This window comes from Larus michahellis, chromosome 1 (genome assembly GCF_964199755.1).
Source record: "Larus michahellis chromosome 1, bLarMic1.1, whole genome shotgun sequence".
Lineage (NCBI taxonomy): Eukaryota > Metazoa > Chordata > Aves > Charadriiformes > Laridae > Larus > Larus michahellis.
This window is the reverse complement of record NC_133896.1, coordinates 20,973,271-20,994,299: the sequence shown is the minus strand read 5'-3', so window position 1 is coordinate 20,994,299 and position 21,029 is coordinate 20,973,271. Positions and strand designations below refer to the sequence as shown.

Genomic DNA, 21,029 nt, shown 5'->3' with positions numbered 1-21,029 from the left:
GGAGGCGGGGGGAGCCGGAGGAACGTGGTCCAATCGGCGCTCGCCACGCTGCGGGCCAATGGGAGCGCTCCGCGTGCGCAGAGAGCTGCGCGGAGGGGACGGGGCAGGGAGCCGGCGGGGGAAGCACTGCCCGCCGCCGCCATCATGAGAGCGGGCAGGCGCGAGACCTGCAGGGGCTTCAGGCCCGGCCGCCATTTGTCTTTGGCAGCCGCCTGGGAGCCCCGCTGCTGGCGGGGGCGCGCTCTGCCCGCACCTAACATGGCCGGCTGGGGGGGCGGTCACGTGGGCAGGGGGCCGTCTCTGTGCCCGCACACACCGCCTCCTGCCGGCGCCCTCTGCGGGGCGGCCACGTGGGCGCCGAACGGTGAGTGCGGGCCGGGACGAGGCGGGTGGTAACGGTTGTGTTTGAGGGGGAGTGGGGAGGCTGCCGACGGGCCCGTTCGTTGGGTTGCGTTCGTGCCGGAGGTCGCCTCCGGGAGCCCCGTCCCCTGCGGAGGCGCCGAGCTGCGGCCCCCCCCCGCCGGGCGGCTGGGAGGGAGCGGGGCGGGGTTGGGCCGCCGCCTCTGCCGCGGGGGTGCCGGTGGCTTCAGAAGCGGCGGATGGTGCCGCGGTCTCGTCCTAAAACACCCCCGGGCCGCCTGGGAGCGGCCGTGAAGCGGGGCGGGCGGTGGCGAGGAACGTTAAACCGCCCCGCGCGCGCAGCTGTCGGCGGTTGGCGGGCGCGCGGCACGGCCGTTAGCCGGGGCTAGGAGTGGCGGCAGCGGGGGGGCCGGCCAGCTTGGGGGCAGCAGGGCGTTTGGGGGGGGGTTTGGGGTATTTTTCTTTCAGTCGAGAGCATTCTGTGCGTTTCTTCCCCACTCCGAAGAGTGGCGTTGTCTTCGTAGTAGTACCTTCGTAGCCAGTGCAGTCCCAGGCTTCATTGCCTGCCTCAGCTTTAATATTTTGTCTTAATTTCTTTTTTTTTTTAGCCAGTCCCCATATTCATCAGGAAACGTATCTAAGGGTAGCAAATGCCCCGTTCCTTCTTAAAAAAGAAGAAAAAGCAATCCCAGCAGGTACAACGTTTAAATACGACCTCATTCAGAAGTCAGCTGTAGAGCAAAGTTGGAAGAGCTATAAAGCATAGAAAAAAAACCATGAAAACTGAAGATAATACAACATAAGATACTTGTCCCTTAGTCTTTATGTAGGTTTATGAGCAGCCTGGTCTAGTGGGAGGTGTTCCTGTCCATGGCAGGGGGTTGGATCTAGATGGTCTTTAGGGTCCCCTCTGACCCAAGCCGCTCTGTGATTCTTCAGGTCCTGTTCCCACTCTTCTAGACATACTCTGTCCTTACAGGACAATCATAGATAGGTTTTACCAAGTCTAGATGAAGTCAAAGAGGCAGGGCTTCATGGTGGGATGCCGTTGGTGTGGTTCTGCTCGCGTGTTTCCATACAGAGCATGCAAGGGAGTGGAATGCAATCTCTGTAGACAGATTCAACATGAAGTTTGGCTGCCAAACTCTGACATGCTTACACTAAAGAGTGTAAACATGAGAGACAAATTTGGTAGATTTTTCATGGGGGAAAAGAATAATCTTGCAACTAACCACACCTCCATAGGAAAAGAGTAAATGATTTCCAGTAAAAGTGTTTCAGCCTTTTTTTAATGTGAGAATACAATTTATTTTCACCCAGCTTAATCCCAGCAAGGGGGAATTCCTTGTGTTGAAAATCTCCACTCCTATAATTCAGTCTTGATGCAGACATTGGGGGTGGGAGTAAATGTGGCTATGTTGTACAGGTCTGAGGAGGATTCTTCTAAAGTCACCAGAATGTTAATGATGAGTAAAACTATCTGTATTTGCCTACGACATTCATCTAACCGTCATTATTAAAATATTTTTACTAAGTGAAAATCTGTTTCTGTGGTTTTGGCACTTAAAAATAAAAGTTGTAATTGCAAGTATTTTGCCTTTATATAGCAAATTTGTAGTAAACATCAAATCCAGTGTCTATATGTCTTCATAAATCCCACTTGATTTTTGAGGTTTGTCAGCATCGGGTTTTGACAGAGCATTTTATTTTGAGTCTTGACAAGCCCACTAAATTTATTAGGCTTTATCTCAGAAACCTAGGTGTTGTCTTCATGCTTTGTTTTTTTTTTTTATCTTCCAGAGCATTTCCCTTCAGGGAATTTCAGTATGTATAATGCGGATAATTATCTTCAAAATGTATGAGTATGCTGGCAAGCTTACTTTCTTCAGGCATACAAAAGAATTGGAGTCAATGAGATTAAAAAAAAAAAAAGCTTTGTGATAAACTGTGTATGGGATATTTAGCTTCGCTGTCATTCTGATGATTTAGGAAGTTGCGGATTGATTAATCATGTGGTGATCAGGTAAAGCTATCAAGAGCAGGCTATATGGTAGAGCGGTCAGAGTATAATGAATGCCGTATTTGTAGGTGAAGGTAATATCTTTTTATTACACAGCTGATATAGTTAAGAAGGAAAAAATAGAGCTTCTTGGCACTTAGGTTCTTTTACAAGGATTCAGTGTGTCCTAAAATATCTGAAATGTTAAGAAGCTGGGAGTTGGGAGTGAGGAATCCCCACCTTACTGGTATATTACACGCCGCTCTACGTGACACGCAAGCTGCTCAAATGCCTGTGTTGCCATATGCAGTGGTAGATTGATCCTGCAGTGTCCATTTTTCTCTTGGGTAACTTTGGTCAGAACCTTGAGATGCCTCTGTACTTACTGGGAGAATTCAGCAAGAGAGCTTTCTAGAGACAAGAATAAATAGCCTGTGCAGAGGCTTAATTCCTACCAAACACTCCTTGAAGTGCTCCTGATGGCAGTCCCATACCTCTTCTACTACTGCTATGGGAAAAGGATTCTGTCGTAGCATAACCCCCTTTCATCTGTCCTCATAAAGAAGTAATACTAGACGTGGGTTAAAAAGACGTATTCATGCTTCCTGGGGTGTTGTGTTTATTTAGGCTTTTAACATCGCAAAACAAGCCAAAAATCGTAAGGACCTACCACAGAACTCTCTTGTCTTGAGCTGAGGGTTAGAGCTTCAGTTACAGTCTATAACAGCAGCAATCATGAGAAAAAATGCAATCGGTGAGATATATAAAATAGTATGCAGATTCAGGCAATTTACAGGAAGTATACAAATTTTTGGGTTTATTGGTGTTAGCTGTGACAATAGGGAACGTTAGTTCACTCTTTTTTTATTTTTACTAATGAGCAGGACAAATGTCAGTTCAGGAAAAGGTACCTCTAGGGGGCAGCTGCTTAGTGATCCTAGAAAATCTGCCAACTATATTAGATCTTTTTGGTGGACATATTTAGACCAAAATATAGGAGAAAACATCTCTAACCAAAAGTTCAGTTTTACCTTAAAGGCGCTATTTTTAAAGTTCTGTTTCTGTGAGAACAGAACAAGAATAGCAATAACCAAAATCCCTCGTCTTTTCTTAAATTGTAAACTTACAAAAAGTGGGAAGCTTAAATTAGAAGAACATGAAATAGATTACCACTTTTTTTCTGGAAATGGTCACAGAAAATAACTTTTTTTTTTTTACTGGTTTCTAATCTGAAACCAGAAAAAAATTAGTGGTTTACCCATGACTATACCTATGCTTTATTTGCTCTGGCATCACCTGGACATGTGATTTTTATCATCATGATAAAATGCATCATAAATACTACCTTAAGAATGGCTCAGCACAGTGTTGTGAAGCAAAGCACTAGGGAGAGATGACCTTTGTTTCTGGGTAGCAGTGTGAAGGATGGCATTTGGGCTGTTTTACATGGTGTGGGTGCCGAAGGGGATTCATCCTTCACTCGCCAAGTCCAGATGTAGTCGCTGGCGACCTTAAAAGATTAAAGTATTCTGAGCAATTTCTTATCCTCATGGTTCCTCTTCCACTGGTTTCAGAGTCCTAGACAGATGAGAGAGTTGTCATGTACAAATCAAGCATGCGATTGATGCTATTGGATGAGGGAAAGGCTGTGGACATTGTCTACCTAGACTTTTGAAAAGCATTTGACACTGTCCCCCATAGAATTCTCATGGAAAAACTGGCGGCTCATGGCCTGGATGAGCATACGATCTGCTGGATCAAGCACTGGCTGGATGGGCGGTCCCAAAGAGTGGTGGTCGATGGAGTTAAATCCAGCTGGCGGCCGGTCACAAGTGGTATCCCTCAGGGCTCGGTGTTGGGACCATTTCTGTTTAACATCTTTATTGATGACCTTGGTAAGGACATAGAGTGTGTCATCAGCAAGTTTGCAGATGACACGAAGCTAAGCGGGAGTGTTGATCTACATGAGGATAGGGAGGCTCTACAGAGAGACTTGGATAGATTGGACCGGTGGGCCAATGCTAATGGAATGTGCTTCAACAAGGCCAAGTGCCGGGTCCTGCACTTGGGCCACAACAACCCCATGCATCGCTACAGGCTTGGGGAAGTGTGGCTGGAGAGCTGCCCGGCAGAAAAGGACCTGGGGGTTCTAATTGACAAGCAGCTGAACATGAGCCAGCAGTGTACCCAGGTGGCCAAGAGGGCCAATGGCATCCTGGCTCGTATTAGAAATAGTGTGACCAGCAGAAGGAGGGAGGTGATTGTCCCCCTGTACTCAGCACTGCTGAGGCCACACCTTGAGTATTGTGTCCAGTTCTGGGCACCTCAATATAAGAGAGATATTGAGGTGCTGGAGCGAGTGCAGGGGAGGACAACGAAGCTGGTGAAGGGCCTGGAGGCTAAATCTTATGAGGAGCAATTGAAGGAGCTGGGACTGTTTAGTTTGAGGAAGAGGAGGCTGAGGGGAGACCTCATCACTCTCTACAACTACTTGAAAGGCCATCGTAGAGAGGCTGATGCTGGTCTCTTCTCACAGGTAATTAGCGATAGAACAAGAAGGAATGGCTTCAAGCTGCAGCAGGGTAGGTTTAGGCTGGACATTAGGAAAAAATTCTTCACAGAAAGAGTGGTCAGACACTGGAATAGGCTGCCCAGGGAGGTGGGGGAGTCACCATCCCTGAATGTGTTTAAGAGTCGTTTAGATGTGGTGTTAAGGGATATGGTGTAAGGGAGAACTTTGTAGAGTGGAGGTGATGGTTGGACTCGATGATCCCAAGGGTCTTTTCCAACCTAAATGATTCTGTGATTAAAGTGAGAGTAAATTATGAAGCTGTCTCTCCCACAAAACGCAGACATAATTGAGGTGTCACTCTTAGCAGTGGTGGCAGTACGGAACACAAAGGGAAATACTTTAAGTAGGGTCTATGTTGTCATGAAGTTTTTTAGGTGAAAACTAGAACTTTTACATTTACAGGAGGTAGCCTAAATCCTGAAATGCAGCCTAAATATATTTTTGGGTATCCACTTGATTCATTGAATGTATCAAAAAAAAATAAATTGGGTGGATTATTTGGTTTATTAGTCTTTGTTTAAACTTTTATACTACTGTAGTATGTTTTCCTTGCGTTATCAATCTCTCTTTTTCTGCTTGTACACTTCATGCTGTGTTATTAATGTATTTTCTTTTAATTTTCTTTTTAACAATACTAGATTTTATGTGAACTTGGAACCCAGGATGGCTCAGAAGAGGAGCTCGAGTGGACGGTCATTCCCATTGCTGCTGCTGATTATTGTTGTGGCTTTTGTTCATTTAACTGTCTGTCCTTTTACAAAAGTAGAGGAAAGCTTTAACCTACAAGCTATCCATGATGTGGTGTACCATCAACTGGACTTGGATAAGGTAAATGGGAAGGAAGGTGTTCTTTCTTGGACACTGTTAAAGATCAGAATTCCCTGTTGTATGAGTAGGATAAATGAAGTGTGCATATGCTGTGATGGGGGTGGGGGGGTGGGGGTTGGAACAAGATCATCTTTAAGGTCCCTTCCAACCCAAACCATTCCATGATTTATCCCAGTTTTCCTTTGTTTCTGATTTGTCTAGCTTACTTAGATTTTCCTTTTTGCAGTATGACCATCATGAATTTCCTGGAGTTGTCCCAAGAACGTTCCTTGGACCAATTTTTATTGCTGCTCTTTCCAGCCCAGCTATATATGTACTTTCTGTGCTAAGAATGTCCAAATTTTACTCCCAGCTGATAGGTATGAGAACTTTAAATCCTCAGAATAGAGATGGACTAACGGGTGACATTGTTGTAACATTCAGTGTTGGACCAATGGTTAAAATACTCTTTTCCTTAATGATGGATTTTGCAAACTGTAGATGCTTAGATCACCTCCTCTTTGGGGTAACTAACAGCACAGAGAAGGTCTGCACTAATAAATGTTAGACAGTGTAGAAAAAGCAAGTGGTATTCAGAGAATACACTCCCATGTGTGCTTCCGTGTATGCTTCAGAAAATATTGTTTAACTTGGGCATAGACTCATTGATCTTTGTGCAAAAGTATCAGACAAATTAAAGGTGCATTAAAATAGCTAAACTAATGTGGACATTTTCATTTTGTTTTTTGTTGTTGTTCTTTTCTTTGAAGTGGGTTATACTGTGATATGTTCAGTGTTATTCTTCGTGACTTCTTCCTGTTACATTATGTAACATCAGTGATCCGTCTAATATGACTCTTATGTCCCATTTTTATTCTTCCAATAGTCCGAGGAAGCTTGGGGCTCAGTGTGATTTACACGTTATGGAAGTTGCAGAAAGAAGTTAGAAAGCAGTTTGGAGCAACTACATCAACAATCTTCTGTCTCATCACTGTTACTCAGTTTCATTTGATGTTTTACTGTACACGAACTCTCCCTAATGTGTTTGCACTTCCTTTTGGTAAGTAGTCGCATGGTAATAATTTTAAAATATAAAAATTCTTCTCAAATGTATCAAGAGTTAAAGCACAGAAAATGCGTGGTCAGACCAAATTAATATATGTACTTGGTTAAATAGTGTGATAACAAGATTAGAAAACTTAAGCAGTTGTGATTTGTTTATTTCCTTTTTTTACCATTCTTAAAATGATTGTTGAATCAAGTTTTACTGAAACTGAGCATACGTGGAGTTTGTCAGATCGCTTTGATTGACTAGAGGTTAGGGTACACATATCTGATGCATAAAACAGAGCTATTGAAAAGGCAGTAGGTACACTTGCAGTTAAAAAAAAAAAAATCTGTGAACTTACTCTACAAGGGAAACAGCTTTCTCATGAGACTGTGGAACAAACTCCCACTGCAGCATCTCCACCTTTCTCTTCTGGAGTTATCTACAAATGTAGCAGTTTGTACACTTAAGTAAAAGCCAGGGGGGAAGTCAAAACCATACTCTACACATACAGTTTTTCCCCAGAGATGATGAGAGGGAAGATTAACCACACGTGACAGATATTAGCTGAGTCAGTGCTTCAGTGCAAGTTGTTCAACTAATAAAATCACAAGCTTGGCGTAAGAACCTGTATAGATCAGAACTGACATACAAAAAAAAGGAAGTTGGATTGTCAAATAAACACCGTGTAGTAGTAAGCTTCTCAGACAATTTCTGTGGGTATTAAAAAATACAAGTTGTTTCACGTTTTTGTACTGTTAATACTTCACACATTTTCTGTAGGATCTTGACCGCTTTACTATGTAGTCAGTGTTATCATGTGATTTAAACTGTGAAAAAGTAGAGGCAACTTCATCTGTAGAGATAGTGTGACTCCAGCTAACCATGCAAATGGATTTATATTTTTTTTTTCTCCCTGAGCAGTAGTCTGTAGTCTCGTTTTCATATTTGAAATGGCTCACTGTTATCATGAATACAGGATACAGCCAAGAGAATAAACTAACTCTTCAGCTGATACTGAGCAATGCTAATTATGAATCATAGTTTGGAAGGCTTTTAGTATTCCCTTAATGTTTGTTTTTCTTTTTTTCCCAAAAGCTATTGAATATGCTGTCTAGGAAGAGTTCCCATGTGTTCCTTCTGGGGTTATACTTTTCCTAATAACTTAAGTGTCAACAGTAGAAAGTTGTGCGTTTTTCCAAGTTACATTTCTCTAACAGGGAATTTCTGGACTAGAAACAGTAGGAAGACCAAGTGAGGATTGATGGGAAGTTAGAGGAACAAGACACTAGCATTGAGAAGAATGTTGCCCTTTAGAAAATGAATAGTTCAGTGTGTCAGATGGTGTGCTTTATTTATTTTTGCAGTGCTCCTGGCATTGACGTTTTGGATACAGCAAAAGCAAAGGCCATTCATTTGGTTCTCAGCTTTGGCAATTATAGTCTTCAGATCAGAGCTCTGCATATTCTTAGGCCTTATGCTCCTGGTGACGTTATTAACTAAAAGAATCTCCGTTTTCAAGGTGCTTTCCCATGCTGTTCCTGCTGGAACTTTTTGGTTGGGTAAGTATTTGCTTGGAAAAATCAAATGCCACATATTAAATTCAACAGAAGTCTGGAGATTTGACTGACTTCTCTGCTGACCTGGCCCTTAGGGCTCTTTTTGTTTGATTGATTCCATTTGCTAGTAATATGAGAAGGGTATTTATTTCTTTGAAAATTTCTATGTGAGGAAATAGGTGTGAACAGAGCAGTAGAAAGATACTATGACCTCCACTTTTAGATGCTTACAGTGTGATGGCCTGGTCTTAAAAAGGCTTAGATGTGCAGGTTGACTTTAGTATAATTAGTATTTGTCTGTAGCTAGATGTGCATTATCAGCTGTGGTATCTATTGCCATGACGATAAGCTGAATCCCAGGATGAAATACAAGAGTGTGACAGATAGGGATATCGAGCAAGAGGGTTGTGGGGAGAGTCACAGTTCAGCTCTGTTTCTTTATTACATTAATTTTAATAGCTTAAGTGATTATCCATGCTAGAGAGGTTGAAAATCTCTTTGTCTACCTGTCCATGGAAGACTCATACATATGCATGTAAATACTCTAAACTTCTCTGCCAGCCTACCTAATGAAAAATGTTGTTGTCAGATGCCTGATGATGACCTCTGGTAGTGTGCTGTCCCTTCCACAGCGTGAAACAATAAAGATCATGCCATGTGCATTTGGAGGCACCTCACAGCTTAAGAGTCTGGAGGTCCAATGGCAATTAGTCACTGGTACTCCCATTCACCCTCTGGGCAAACTTCTTAAATACCAGAGCAGTTTTCGTAGAGCTGAGTGGAGGAGATGAAGCTGACAGATTTGCTGCTCTTCTGTCTTTTTGCCTTTCCTCCCTTATCCTCCTTCCCTCCCACCCTAATAAACAATAGCAAACTTCCAGAGATTGCTTTTCTTAACTTACCAGCTTTACAATAAAAATCTATTTAGTACCATTTGAAGTTAACCCAGGTTTCTTGCCATTCATTACATTTAATGCTCTAATATTCTTTGAAAGCAAACCTTAATTAAACCACTGTTTTCACACCTGAGATTGGATCGGGGTGAATCTCAATCAGATTCCTACCTAACATGCTTCTGTTAAGACTTCTATTGAGAAGTGCCTCCCTCCCCTGTGTTTCCACTGCAAGACAGACAGATTCAACCTTGTCTGTGGCTTTGGGTGACATTGGCTTACAATGCATGTTCCAGTTTATGTTGATCTCATCAGTAAATGTGCAGTTTGGATGTGCTAGTTTGCTTTTCCCTAGTTTTTAATTCACACAGATTTGTATTTCTTTAATTCTTTTAGGGCTAACAGTTGCTGTGGATTCTCTATTTTGGAGGCAACTTGTGTGGCCTGAGGGGAAAGTGCTCTGGTATAACACAATTTTAAACAAAAGTTCCGACTGGGGAGTATCCTTTGAAACGTCCAGGGAAAAAGATTTATTAAACACTACCAGCCAAAGCAAAGACTTGATGTAACCTATTCCTGAGACTTGGTTATGGTGTTAAATTCTACTTTTCATCTAGGATTTCATTATTTGAAGCTTTTGAAATAATGTCTGTTTCTTAGGTCTTTCCCTAAAATTTAACTTTCCAGTGCTGACTGTTCCTTCTTGCTTCTTTGTGTTCTACCAATGTAAAGCCAGGTCTCTTCCCCTTGGTTTTTCATGTTATCCTTCATTAGCGCCATTTGATGTGCCTCTGTTGGGTGGTGTGAATGTCATTAGGCAACTGCTTTTATTTCTCAAAGACTAAGGCAGGAAAACAAATGCCTGGAAGAATATGATCTACAAAAAGTATACTGCGTATTTGCTATATTTGCACTTACTACTGTAAAGAATAGTTACTTCACTTGTTAGCAGTGAAAACATCCTTAACTCTCCTTTTCACTTGGAAGACCTCCCCTTTCCTGTGGTATTTCTATTCAGCCCTGCCTCGTGCTTTGGGATGCAGCATTATATTCTTACCTTTAGGTGTAGCAGAAAAGAGAACTCGGATATTACTTTTGCCAGCACTGGGCTTTATTTTCTTGTATTCGTTTCTCCCGCACAAAGAGCTGCGTTTTATCATATATACTTTCCCTGTCTTCAACATAGTGGCTGCTAAAATGTGCTCAAGAATGTAAGTTCAAAATTCTGTTTATTTGTTTTCTCTGAAAATGCAAAAGAAAAGCAAAACTCATTATTACTATTTTTATGCACTTGGAATCTGGATTGTCTTGAGATCTTATAGGTCTGGCTTTACAAAGGAGATCCGTATCATTGTACCTGTTTGACTAATGAGGGAAATGGGGACATAGAAAAGTTAAATGATTTGACAGGACCATTTGACAAGTCTGGGGCAGATTGGAGAATAGAGCCCTGATTTTACTGTTATGCTGTTACAATTCAGTTTATTTTATCCGCCAGAGAAAAAGACAAATTCCAGTGTACTACTGTATTGTTAACTTACCTTAGGAGATAGTTTAACATACAGGTGGGGCTCATGAAACATGGAGTTTGTATTAAGAAGTTAAACTTGGGTATATTGAGTAAACAAATTGAAGTTAAACTTTAAAGTTCTTTGAAAGAGAATACGTTCATAGCTAAACATGTTAAATACAGAAATACTTAGCTTTATTGATGAGCTTGTATTAGCTTTGTTAACGAGAATATTCTAATTTAAATGTCACTAGAAGCTAGTCTCTTAGAAGTGGATAATAAATGCATTCCATACACATGGAATAATAAAGTTTGCATTAATCTTTATTATCTAGCAGTGGAATTCTCATAAAAGTTCTGTCACAATGGTCAATGACCAGTATGAAAGAAGAATTAACAGTTTATTCTTACTCATTTTTCCCCTCCCTCCCTCAACAGTCTGAATAACTACCGGAAATCCTGGCTGTACAAACTTGGATCTTTCATTGTTATAATGCATCTTGTAGTTAATGCTGCTTATTCAGGAACATCTTTGTATGTTTCACATTTCAATTATCCTGGAGGAGTGGCAATTCAGAAGTTGCATGAGTTGGTACCTTCAACAGCAGGTATGTAAAGCTGGTTTGAGGTATGTTCACCTAATTTCAGTTGTGGGGTTTTTTGTTACTATATCTTTACATGCATTGGATATTACTTTTTCACAGTATTTACGTGCATCTTTTCTATTACTGTTTTGTTAATTTATTAATCAGAGTGTTCTTAGAAGAATTTTGAAACTGTATTTTGTTTTCTTTATTTATATAGACGTGTCTGTTCATATCGACGTGGCTGCAGCACAGACAGGAGTTTCTCGGTTTCTAGAAATCAATTCAGATTGGAGGTATGTTATGAACGGGTATTTTGATCTGAAGACAGGCAAGAGACTGCGTTTTCCTCTTTTGTATATGCACAGGAGCAAGCATCACAGACATGGTTTCTGGTATAGCTTATTTATTAAGCCAGGTCAAGAACAATGTGAATCTTCAGAGAATTTTGATGAATGCAGTGCTGCCATTTCAGAAATATGAGCACTGCGATGTTTTTTAGTTGTTTTTGTTGGTTCTCGTTTGCCTAAATAGTGTAGAATCTTTTAAAGACATCAGAAACAGTGCAAAAAATGTTAGCTTACTAAAACACCAACATCTTTAATGCAGTTACGTTTGATATCTCACTAGATCTTGTATAAAACAGATGTAAATGAATGTTTTTCTGCTCTTGGCAGAACAGTATCTATAGTTGTGGTGGCATCTTCTCATTTTGTTTTTAAATGATGTGCTTATCTGTGTATTAATATTCAAAGTCCATTTTTACGTGGAACATCCTTCACATAAGATGGCATTGAGGCTGCTGTTGGGGACTATCGGTCACATTAGCTCTGAGAGAAAGCAGTTGAGTGCTTTGTTACCATGACCAGCAGTAATGTACACACAGTTTTAAGAAATCAAAATATTTAAATGAACAGTAGGAGACATTTGTGGGAAGGCATTGTTTGCTTTTCAGGATGCAGACCAAAAAATCGGTGAAGTGTAGGTTTCTGATTTAAAATGTCATCTTAATGAAAATGATTCAGCAGAAAATGACACAAAGCCTTACTTTATACTTGCACGAAACAGAAGCAATACAAGCAGATTTTGATTTAAGAAGTGCTCTGAGCATGGAGTCCTTTTTTCGTAGTTACAGTCTCCAGAATCAGAGAAACAAACACAATTTAATTATTGTTATGTTTAGAGAGAAAAGTAATTTGGAAGTAAAGAGGAAGAAGGGAATGCTTCTGGGGGAATTATAAAAATCATCAAGCTCGCTGTGCTGTATTGTGTTTCTGTGCTCTCTCATAATATTGTGATGGTATGAACAGTTTAAAGCTGAATTGGCTTCACAGTTACCAATACAATGCTTATTTCAAATTGTTCTTTGCGTGTTCAGTCTAGAGAAAGTCTTAAGCCGTGAACAGTCAGGAGGAGATATTAAACTATTAGAGTACAAGTGATAGATAGATATACAAGTGAAAGAGCTCAGAGGGTCGTGATGAGGGGCACAGAGTCTAGTTGGAGGTCAGTGACGAGTGGTGTTCCCCAGGGGTCAGTACTGGGTCCAGTCCTCTTCAATATATTCATCAATGACCTGGATGAGGGTGCACCCTCATCCTCACCCTGATGAGTGCACCCTCAGCAAGTTTGCCGATGACACAAAGCTGGGGGGTTGGCTGACACACCAGAAAGCTGTGCTACCATACAGAGAGACCTGGACAGGCTGGAGGGTTGGGTAGAGAGGAACCTTATGAAATTCAATAGGGGCAAGCGTAGGGTGCTGCACCTGGGGAGGAATAACCCCATGCACCAGGACAGGTTGGGGGCTGACTTGCTGGAGAGCAGCTCAGTGGAAAGAGACCTGGGAGTCCTGGTGGACAACGGGATGACCATCAGTCAGCAATGTGCCCTTGTGGCCAAGAAGGCCAATGGCATCCTGGGGTGCATCAAGAAGAGTGTGGCCAGCAGGTCGAGGGAGGTCATCCTCCCCCTCTACTCTGCCTTGGTGAGGCCGCACCTGGAGTACTGTGTCCAGTTCTGGGCTCCCCGGTTCAAGAGGGACAGGGAACTGCTGGAGAGGGTGCAGCAGAGAGCTACCAAGATGGTTAGGGGATTGGAACACCTCTCTTATGAAGAAAGGCTGAGGGATTTGTGTCTTTTTAGTCTGGAAAAAAAATGACTGAAGGGGGACCTTATCAACACTTATAAATACTTAAAGGTTGGGTGTCAGGAGGATGGGGACAGGATCTTTTCAGTGGTGCCCAACAACAGGACAAGAGGTAACAGGCACGAACTTGAACATAGGACATTCCACCTAAACTTAAGGAGGAACTTCTTTACTTTGAGGGTGGCAGAGCACTGGAACAGGCTGCCCAGAGAGGTGGTGGAGTCTCCAACTCTGGAGACATTCAAAACCCACCTGGACGCGTTCTTGTGCAGCCTGCTGTAGGTGACCCTGTTCTGGCAGGGGGTTGGCCTAGATGATCTCCAGAGGTCCCTTCCAACCCCTACCATTCTGTGATTCTGTAATAGTACACACGATAGCTAAAATGTTCCAATTGTTTTTTGAATATACTTAAGTACACATGCTATTCTAAATACAACTCTACTCTCTAAATACAATGCTTAATTTCAGTGAGCTTTTTTAGGTGGTGGGTTTTGAATTGTTTTGGGCTTGCAAGGCTGGAGTGTAGTGGGATTGGAAGGTGTACAAATAATATCCTTGTCACTGATGGATGTTTCATAGTGTTGGAGCTACAGACCAGTTTGTGTCTCTCACTTTTATATTTACTCATAAAAAAGGCTTAAGGGAGGGCTGATTCGTCAGAAAATTTCACATTAAAAAAATCAGGCAAAATCTGCAACTGAGCATCATACACAGGACTACCACTTTGTCTGACAGTACAATAGTGCAAAGTTTAGTGGCACCAGCTGCCCATTTTCTTTTTATCCAAGCAAGTGATGGTCTTTCAGATGGGTGACAGCTAATTTACCATCTTTGTGGACTGTGAACATAAGGTGAAAACGGATTTATGGATGGAGTGGCTATGAAGGCTGATGATTCATCAGGATAACTACAGTCCATAAATTAAAGTGTCTTAAAGTTAACAGCTTTCAGTGGTGTGCTCAGATTAGATCTATTTGCCTCAAGAAAAATGCAGGTGATCCATTATTTTTCTTCAAAGGGTGATTGAAAGAAGCTTGATGCGGATTCTGACACAGAACAGGTATTATAATCTTGTCTTCAATTAGTGCGGTTTCTTTGAACCAGGAATAAATATGCTGTGTAAGCTTAAAGTATTTAAAAACAGTAAAATTCAGAAATGCTTGCAGCGAGATGAAAGGCCCTTTATTTGCTAATGAAGAAAATACAAAATTAGTAGTTGGTAAAGTTGTTATGAAGTATGCCATTCCTTCTGCCAGTTTGGATGTGTGTACCATCTTAAGTGGTATTGTGATCTTCTTGGAAATAGTAGATGAAATTGGTGTGCAATTTTTTTAGAAGAAGGCGGCACTTGTGCAGCGTGCAAAGTCGAATTTGGCATTATATGGTATATTTATTGACACCTCTGGATTCTGTCAGCCTGGGGTCTGTTCTGGGTTGCCAAAATTTTAGTTAACAATCCATACAAATCCTCTAGTTTGCTGTAGAGCACTTGCTTTAAGTATCTTAAATGTTAATGACTCGTATGTCAGGGAGTGTTGTAAAAATAGAAACTGAGATTAATGTTTCCAGTTTTTCACAGAGAATTCAGGCAGATGAGAAGCCAGGTCTGCAAATACACATACAGCAAAAGATGCTGCCTGGATTTACTCCTAGGTGCACTTAAGAGTATGTAGGGTTGGGATTGCACCACTTCCCTACCAGTGTCCATGTCTGTAAGAAAAGCCACAGCCTTGAATAAGTTGCTTGTGAAATGCATGGGAGGCATCAGGTGCCTAAGGACAGGACCTCCAAAAGCTGGCAGAAAACGGTTCACAGAAAAGGGCAGCAGAAAAGGGGAAGAACTGGGCACTGCTTTTCACTTGGGTTATAGGGCACAGACTGTCTTCTGTAGTTAGATGCCTCAGACTGTCTTGTCATAAACACTCCTAAAGGTATGTAACCTCCCTCGTAACCTGTCTTCTGGACAGTATTAGTGTAGAATTTTTGGGGGGGATATAAAGCAAAGCTTTGAATCTAGGTCTCCCCCTTTTGGAAGCACACTCCACAGTGGTCTACAGAGTGTTTTGGGGTAGACATCTTACTTTTCCCGTTTGAAGTTGTTGGATTGAGGACGTGATCAGACTGCCATGTCCAGTATAAGCATCCTAACCCTTGGGCTATAAATTCCACCTGACTTTCTTCAGGTGATTGAATAAATAACTATTGTAAAGTAGAACAGTGTCTTCATGAGACGGTGAGGGAAATCTACTGCGATTTCTAGAAAATTAGAGAGGTTCATACAGCTCTGTGAGATAAACTTCAGTTCTGGGCCTAGATAGATGAAGACTGGAGGAACCTAGATCTTTCACATCCCTACCAAATGCTTAAGTTACAAATTCCCTCTATGACTAGATTGAATATATCTCTTGTTAAGAAATAACTGTAAGTGTACATGTTAAGTAGTTTTAGAACTCACTAGTTACTTTTTATATATTTTTTTTTAAATATATATATACACATATATATATACAAGTTATATATAGGTACCTAAACAGGTTTATAAAAGCTGACCCAAAGTGACCTGCCCAAACATGTAGTAGATCAGGGAACTGAACCCAGAAGTAACAAGTGCCAAGCTAATACTATAATTGCCAGGCTGTTCTTTCTTTCCTACAGTGTTCAAGGAAGTCTTGTCCCTGTTATTCTCTGAGGGTCCTACTTTAATGCATGACTACCAGAAAAGAATGGTTTCTGCTAAAGTGGCTCATAACATTTTTATTTTTTTTTTAATTAAACAAACAAACAAACAAAAATAACCCCAAATCCACACTTATCCAAACCACAGTTCTTGTAGACTAAAACTTAAAAATGAGTCCAGTTTTCTACAGTCTTAGGCTTTGGTGTCCTTTCTCCAGAGAACTCAAATAGAGGACTAGTGAGAAACTTTCTAGGAGTCCTGATTTGTATCACAATAGCGGCAGAAAGACTTGCACGGAATGACTGGCTCCCTAAACTCTTCAAAAATACGGTTTCCTCCTCCAGTACTAGTTAATTTAATCAAGAGATAGAACTGAGACTGTTACAGTTCCTTTTGTGTTTCATCTTGGATGCTGTATGCCCTTGCGATAAAGGAGATGTTTACTGTGTAAAGAGAGGAATGTAAATAAGCCTTCTTTATTCTTTACAGGTATGACAAAAGAGAAGACATTAAACCAGGAGACCAGTTGATGTTTTCTTACACGCACATACTGATGGAAACAAACCCGCTTCAAATATCACATTACAAGACAACCCACAGGCCACTGGCAAATATACCTGGCATCAGTAAAATTGGGTTGAACCTTACTGCTCTACCTCCTTTTACTTTAAACTTGAAACCAAAATTAGTACTGTTGGAAAAACTTCCTCTGTCATCTTGACTGTGAATTTTAAGTAAGTCTTTTGATGTAATTTTGCTGATGACTGAATAATCTAAGACAGCAGCAAATTGTCATTCCAGCACTGCGATTCAGCTTCTGTGGAAAGGCACGGAAAATCTTTGTACCGACTGGTATTTCGCTCCGTCCTGTTTCTTAAATAATACAATGCATTCCTAGTCAGTATATACTCAAATACTGAGTTGTGTTGTTAGATAAGTTTGAGAGAGGCTATCTAAAAGTTTAGTGGTATTAAGTAAAACCTGTTGACTTGGTTTGGGTAGCTGTTTCATAATGTAGCGCAGGTATGTCCTAATTGTTCTATATAAGATAAATAATGGAACAGGTTTGTGCTATGGCAATAATTTCATAAGTAATCTATGTGTGCAAAGATGTATTACTTGATGTATCTGCAGGATTGTAACCCCATCAGTTGTCAGATTGCCTGTGTGAAACTTGATGATGTTATCAACATAGGAAAGCCATATTCATTGTAGCTTCATCACAATACCTAATTGTGCCCTGTAGGCTACCAAGCTTATTAAAGTCAAAGATTCACTTAAAAAGCAGTTGGACCTCTTGACAAGTACTGTCTCATAACAGACTTGAGGACTAAAGGATGGCTATCTTTATCCCAACCGTTCATGAATAAGCAGCGACTTGGATTTTGCAGGAAAAAGAAATTTTAAAACGATGTTTCCCTCTTCTGCTGCAATATTATCTGAATCTGCAGTGCAAAAAATTTACCTATGAAAATACTCACTTGAATATGCTTTAAGAAGAAAGGTGCTGTTTTCTTTTTTTTTTTTTATTATATAGTCCCTTTGGAAAGGAATAATCTGATGTGCCATGTGTTGCATTCTGTAAACTAGAATAAGATAGCATGCTCTGTATTCTCTTCTTTATTAGATGTTTTTGTTAAGGATGTCTGCCTAGATTGCCGAATGGAACAAGTTAAGGGTTAAGTAAGGAAAAAAAGGTTAGAATTTTGGTTAGGGCCAGTTGTAATATGATAGGAGCTCCATTAGTGTAAAAAATCAGTATTGCCAAAATAATCATGGGCAGAAAACTATTGCCGTGCTCACTAAAAACTCAAGTAAAAAAATCTTATTGAATAAAGCGTTTTGGGTTCTTTTTTTTTAAACTCTTAAAGTGTGCTTCATTCAGGAACTACCTTTACCCGTGTTAAATTTCATCTTTCAGGACTGTGTTTTCTTTTTGTCCTCTAGATTATGTATGGGAGGAACTGATGTGGATGGTGTGGGTGGCTGGCTGTTGCGCAGGCTTTCTCAGGCTGAGCGGATCTGGCAAGGGCAACCTGCGGAACTTGTTGGTCTGGTCTCTGGCTGTTCTTGAAATCATTCAAGTATTATCTATTTGACTTGTCTTTGGAACTCAGCTTCCTCCAGAGCCAATTTGAACATCAAACAATTCACATGAGACACAAGGAAGTACATGTGCAAATAGCTGAGAACTTGTAACAATACAAAGGAAAACCTTTGAGTAAGGATGTAGGCCTTTATGTTAAGCCTAATCATTGACTTTATGTAACTCCCCCACACTGTACTCCACAGCTCAAGAACCTAACGTCTATCCTGTCCAAGCGCAGACGAACGCCTGCACTGCTGAAGTCAGGTGTGTAGTTACTCCAGCTTTCCAAATCCCTGGTTTTCAGAATCCCTCTGCAGAAATTTGCTTCTGTTAACTACTGAGAAAACCTAGGACTATTATGTTTATAAGACATCTCAAGATAATGCCTGAAGTGGCACAGAATATGTGGACATGAGGCCTTGCTGCTACTGAAAATAGAAGCTATCAGCTCAAATGGGCCTGTTTACTGTATTTGTTTGGGGCAGAGAAAGGTAAAATGCATACAAGGAGACAGGAAAGAGATACCAAATGGCAGTTTTGAACACTGTCTGAAATTGATTTAGGTCTTGTTGCATCTTGCTTTGCTTATGTGGTTCTTGAAAAGTGCTTAGTTTTAAGATCTGCAACACCATTGGGTTTGTAGCCAAAGGGCTAGACCCTGACCCCTGCAGTGCATGCAGCACCAGTAGCTGTGTGACTTGTGTGACAGCACGGGTAATCCCCCAGCACAGGGCAAGAGTGTACAGTAGCCCAGACCCTGAATAGGAATGGGCATCTGTCAAATTGGGATGAAAATTACTGCAGTTTTTCCCCAAAGGCTGCTTTCAATAAACAGTTCTTGGCATAGAAACTAAAGCTATCTCTATCTTAAATTAATCTTCTCATCTCCAAGTCCTGTGTTGTCTTTCTTTAGCTCCACAAGAAACATAGAGCTTATTTCCTCCTTTAATATAGATTAATATCCAGTGTACTTGCATGGAAGAAAGTGTGGGTTTAAGTTCCCTTAGATACAAGGGGGCATTAAGGAAGTTTTTCACCCCATCTACAAACTTGAAGTGGTGTATTACAAATTCTTCTGCATTTGGGAGACATGGGGTGAGGCCACAAGTTACTGCATGAAAGCTGCAGGTAAGAGAGACACTGAAAACTTACTTACTGAGGGAATATCTGAAGGGAGTTTAAAGTAACAAATTGCTCATGACTATTCAAGTTCTTAAAAGAAAAATTCCTTACAAACAACCCTAGTTTTTCTTAATACAAGCAGAAATATGAAATATGGTGAGGGTATTCAAATAATCGAGGGTTGACTTAACTTGAATAAAGCAAAAGACAGATAGTAAAGTCCATCTGTAAATTATGTTACATTTATGACATTTAAACACAGAATGGAGTTATAAATAAAATGCATTTATTGTATATAATGCTGCTGTAGAATGAGATATATTGTAGGGTGTCTTGTTAAACACCCCAAAGGTCAAACGTTGGCATAGCATCATGCATTGCCTTCTGAAATTTGACTTCATTTCTTCCAAGCAATGTTTGTTCCCGTAAAGAGCGAAGCTAACAAATCGGACACAGACATGTCACCATGTCATTTCACCCAGAGATGGTGAACAATCACTGTCTTACAGCATGAGATTTAGGACATTGTGTTGTAAAACTAAATAAAAGTAATTGCATGAAAAAACGTTGTGGAACTCACTGACAGAGGACATTTTTGGATGCTGAAAGTAAAAGCAGCTTCAAAACGGAGTTAAACGGGTCACTCTTCCATCAAGAACTAGAAGAACCAAAGACCAAGGAACAACTTCCAGTTCACAAAGTCTGGAAGTGATACAGCGTTCAGAGCTGGGAGAAAAATACCAGACTATTTACCTTATACCTGCTCTACATACTTGCTGTGGGTCTTCCCTCTCAAGAGCGACTTTGGGGTGAGGGGGCCTGGAGAATGGTTGTGTTGGATCTGAAGTAAAATATATTTATCTGTCAATACTGAGAAAAGCCAGAAAGTGTCTCAGGTTCTTGCCGTTGGTTTCACTTCAGCCATTAGAACACCGCCTCAACGCAATGTAACTGTGTAACGCATTTTGAAACACTGATCGCACCCTTTTTTCTCGCCGCCTGGCCATTTCACACCTCCCCTTGGTGAGACCAGGGACACATTTGGGCCAACAAGATTGAGATTGCGCTGCCTCTTCTACTACAGCTGCTCTAGGACCACCCCTGTCTTCCTGAATACTTCTTTCCGTAACACGTAAGAGCTTGAAAAGGCAACACAAGATTTAAGCCCTCGTTTCCACTCCTATCCTATCTCTCACTACAAGATTTAAGGACTCATTTGCTGCATCTCAATTTTAATGCACGTGTGTTTCCCTTGCGTTGGAGAGCACTTCTCCATACCTAACAGGAACGACACAGCACGCCCTCCCCGCTGTGTTACCTGTGCTCATTCTTAAACACTCCCCTTCGCCACCTCCCCCGAGAGCTTTCCTTGTAACTTGGTCCTCAGAGCCTGTCTTGCACAAACGACTTCACTTTCTATTTGCAGGAAAAGAGCAAACCCACAGGCTGAGTCTCCCTCCCATGGCAGCCAGGCTGTTTGGCCGCAGCCCGCCCAGGCGGCCGCTTACACAATTCCTCTCAGCTAGGTCTTACGTGAAACGTATCGCTATCTGCTTAACGTCTGACACAGCAGATGGAAAGGGTGTTTGCAAAAACTCCTCAAGTTAAATGACAAAGAAGACCTCCGCAAAGGTTTTCTTTGGGTTTTATTTAAATACGG

At 41.3% G+C, this 21,029-nt stretch overlaps 1 protein-coding gene across 6 annotated transcripts; it reads left to right on the top strand.

Annotated features, from left to right (window-relative positions):
* Positions 1 to 91: 91 nt before the first annotated feature.
* ALG12 (ALG12 alpha-1,6-mannosyltransferase) lies at positions 92 to 20,264 on the top strand. Of its 6 annotated transcripts, none has more exons than XM_074588894.1 (11): positions 133 to 364; positions 969 to 1,055; positions 5,570 to 5,759; positions 5,986 to 6,118; positions 6,625 to 6,798; positions 8,154 to 8,348; positions 9,635 to 9,738; positions 10,226 to 10,449; positions 11,187 to 11,356; positions 11,553 to 11,628; positions 16,648 to 20,262. In XM_074588894.1, the coding sequence occupies exons 3-11, from the start codon at positions 5,595 to 5,597 to the stop codon at positions 16,877 to 16,879; spliced, it is 1,473 nt and encodes a 490-aa protein (XP_074444995.1). In that variant the 5' UTR covers positions 133 to 364; positions 969 to 1,055; positions 5,570 to 5,594; the 3' UTR covers positions 16,880 to 20,262. The 6 variants fall into 6 exon arrangements, with proteins under 6 accessions (XP_074444943.1, XP_074444995.1, XP_074445072.1 ...); XM_074588971.1 differs by lacking the exon at positions 969 to 1,055 and adding an exon at positions 4,061 to 4,254 and having other exon boundaries at positions 285 to 364; XM_074588842.1 differs by lacking the exon at positions 969 to 1,055 and having other exon boundaries at positions 92 to 364.
* The last annotated feature ends 765 nt before the right edge of the window (positions 20,265 to 21,029 follow it).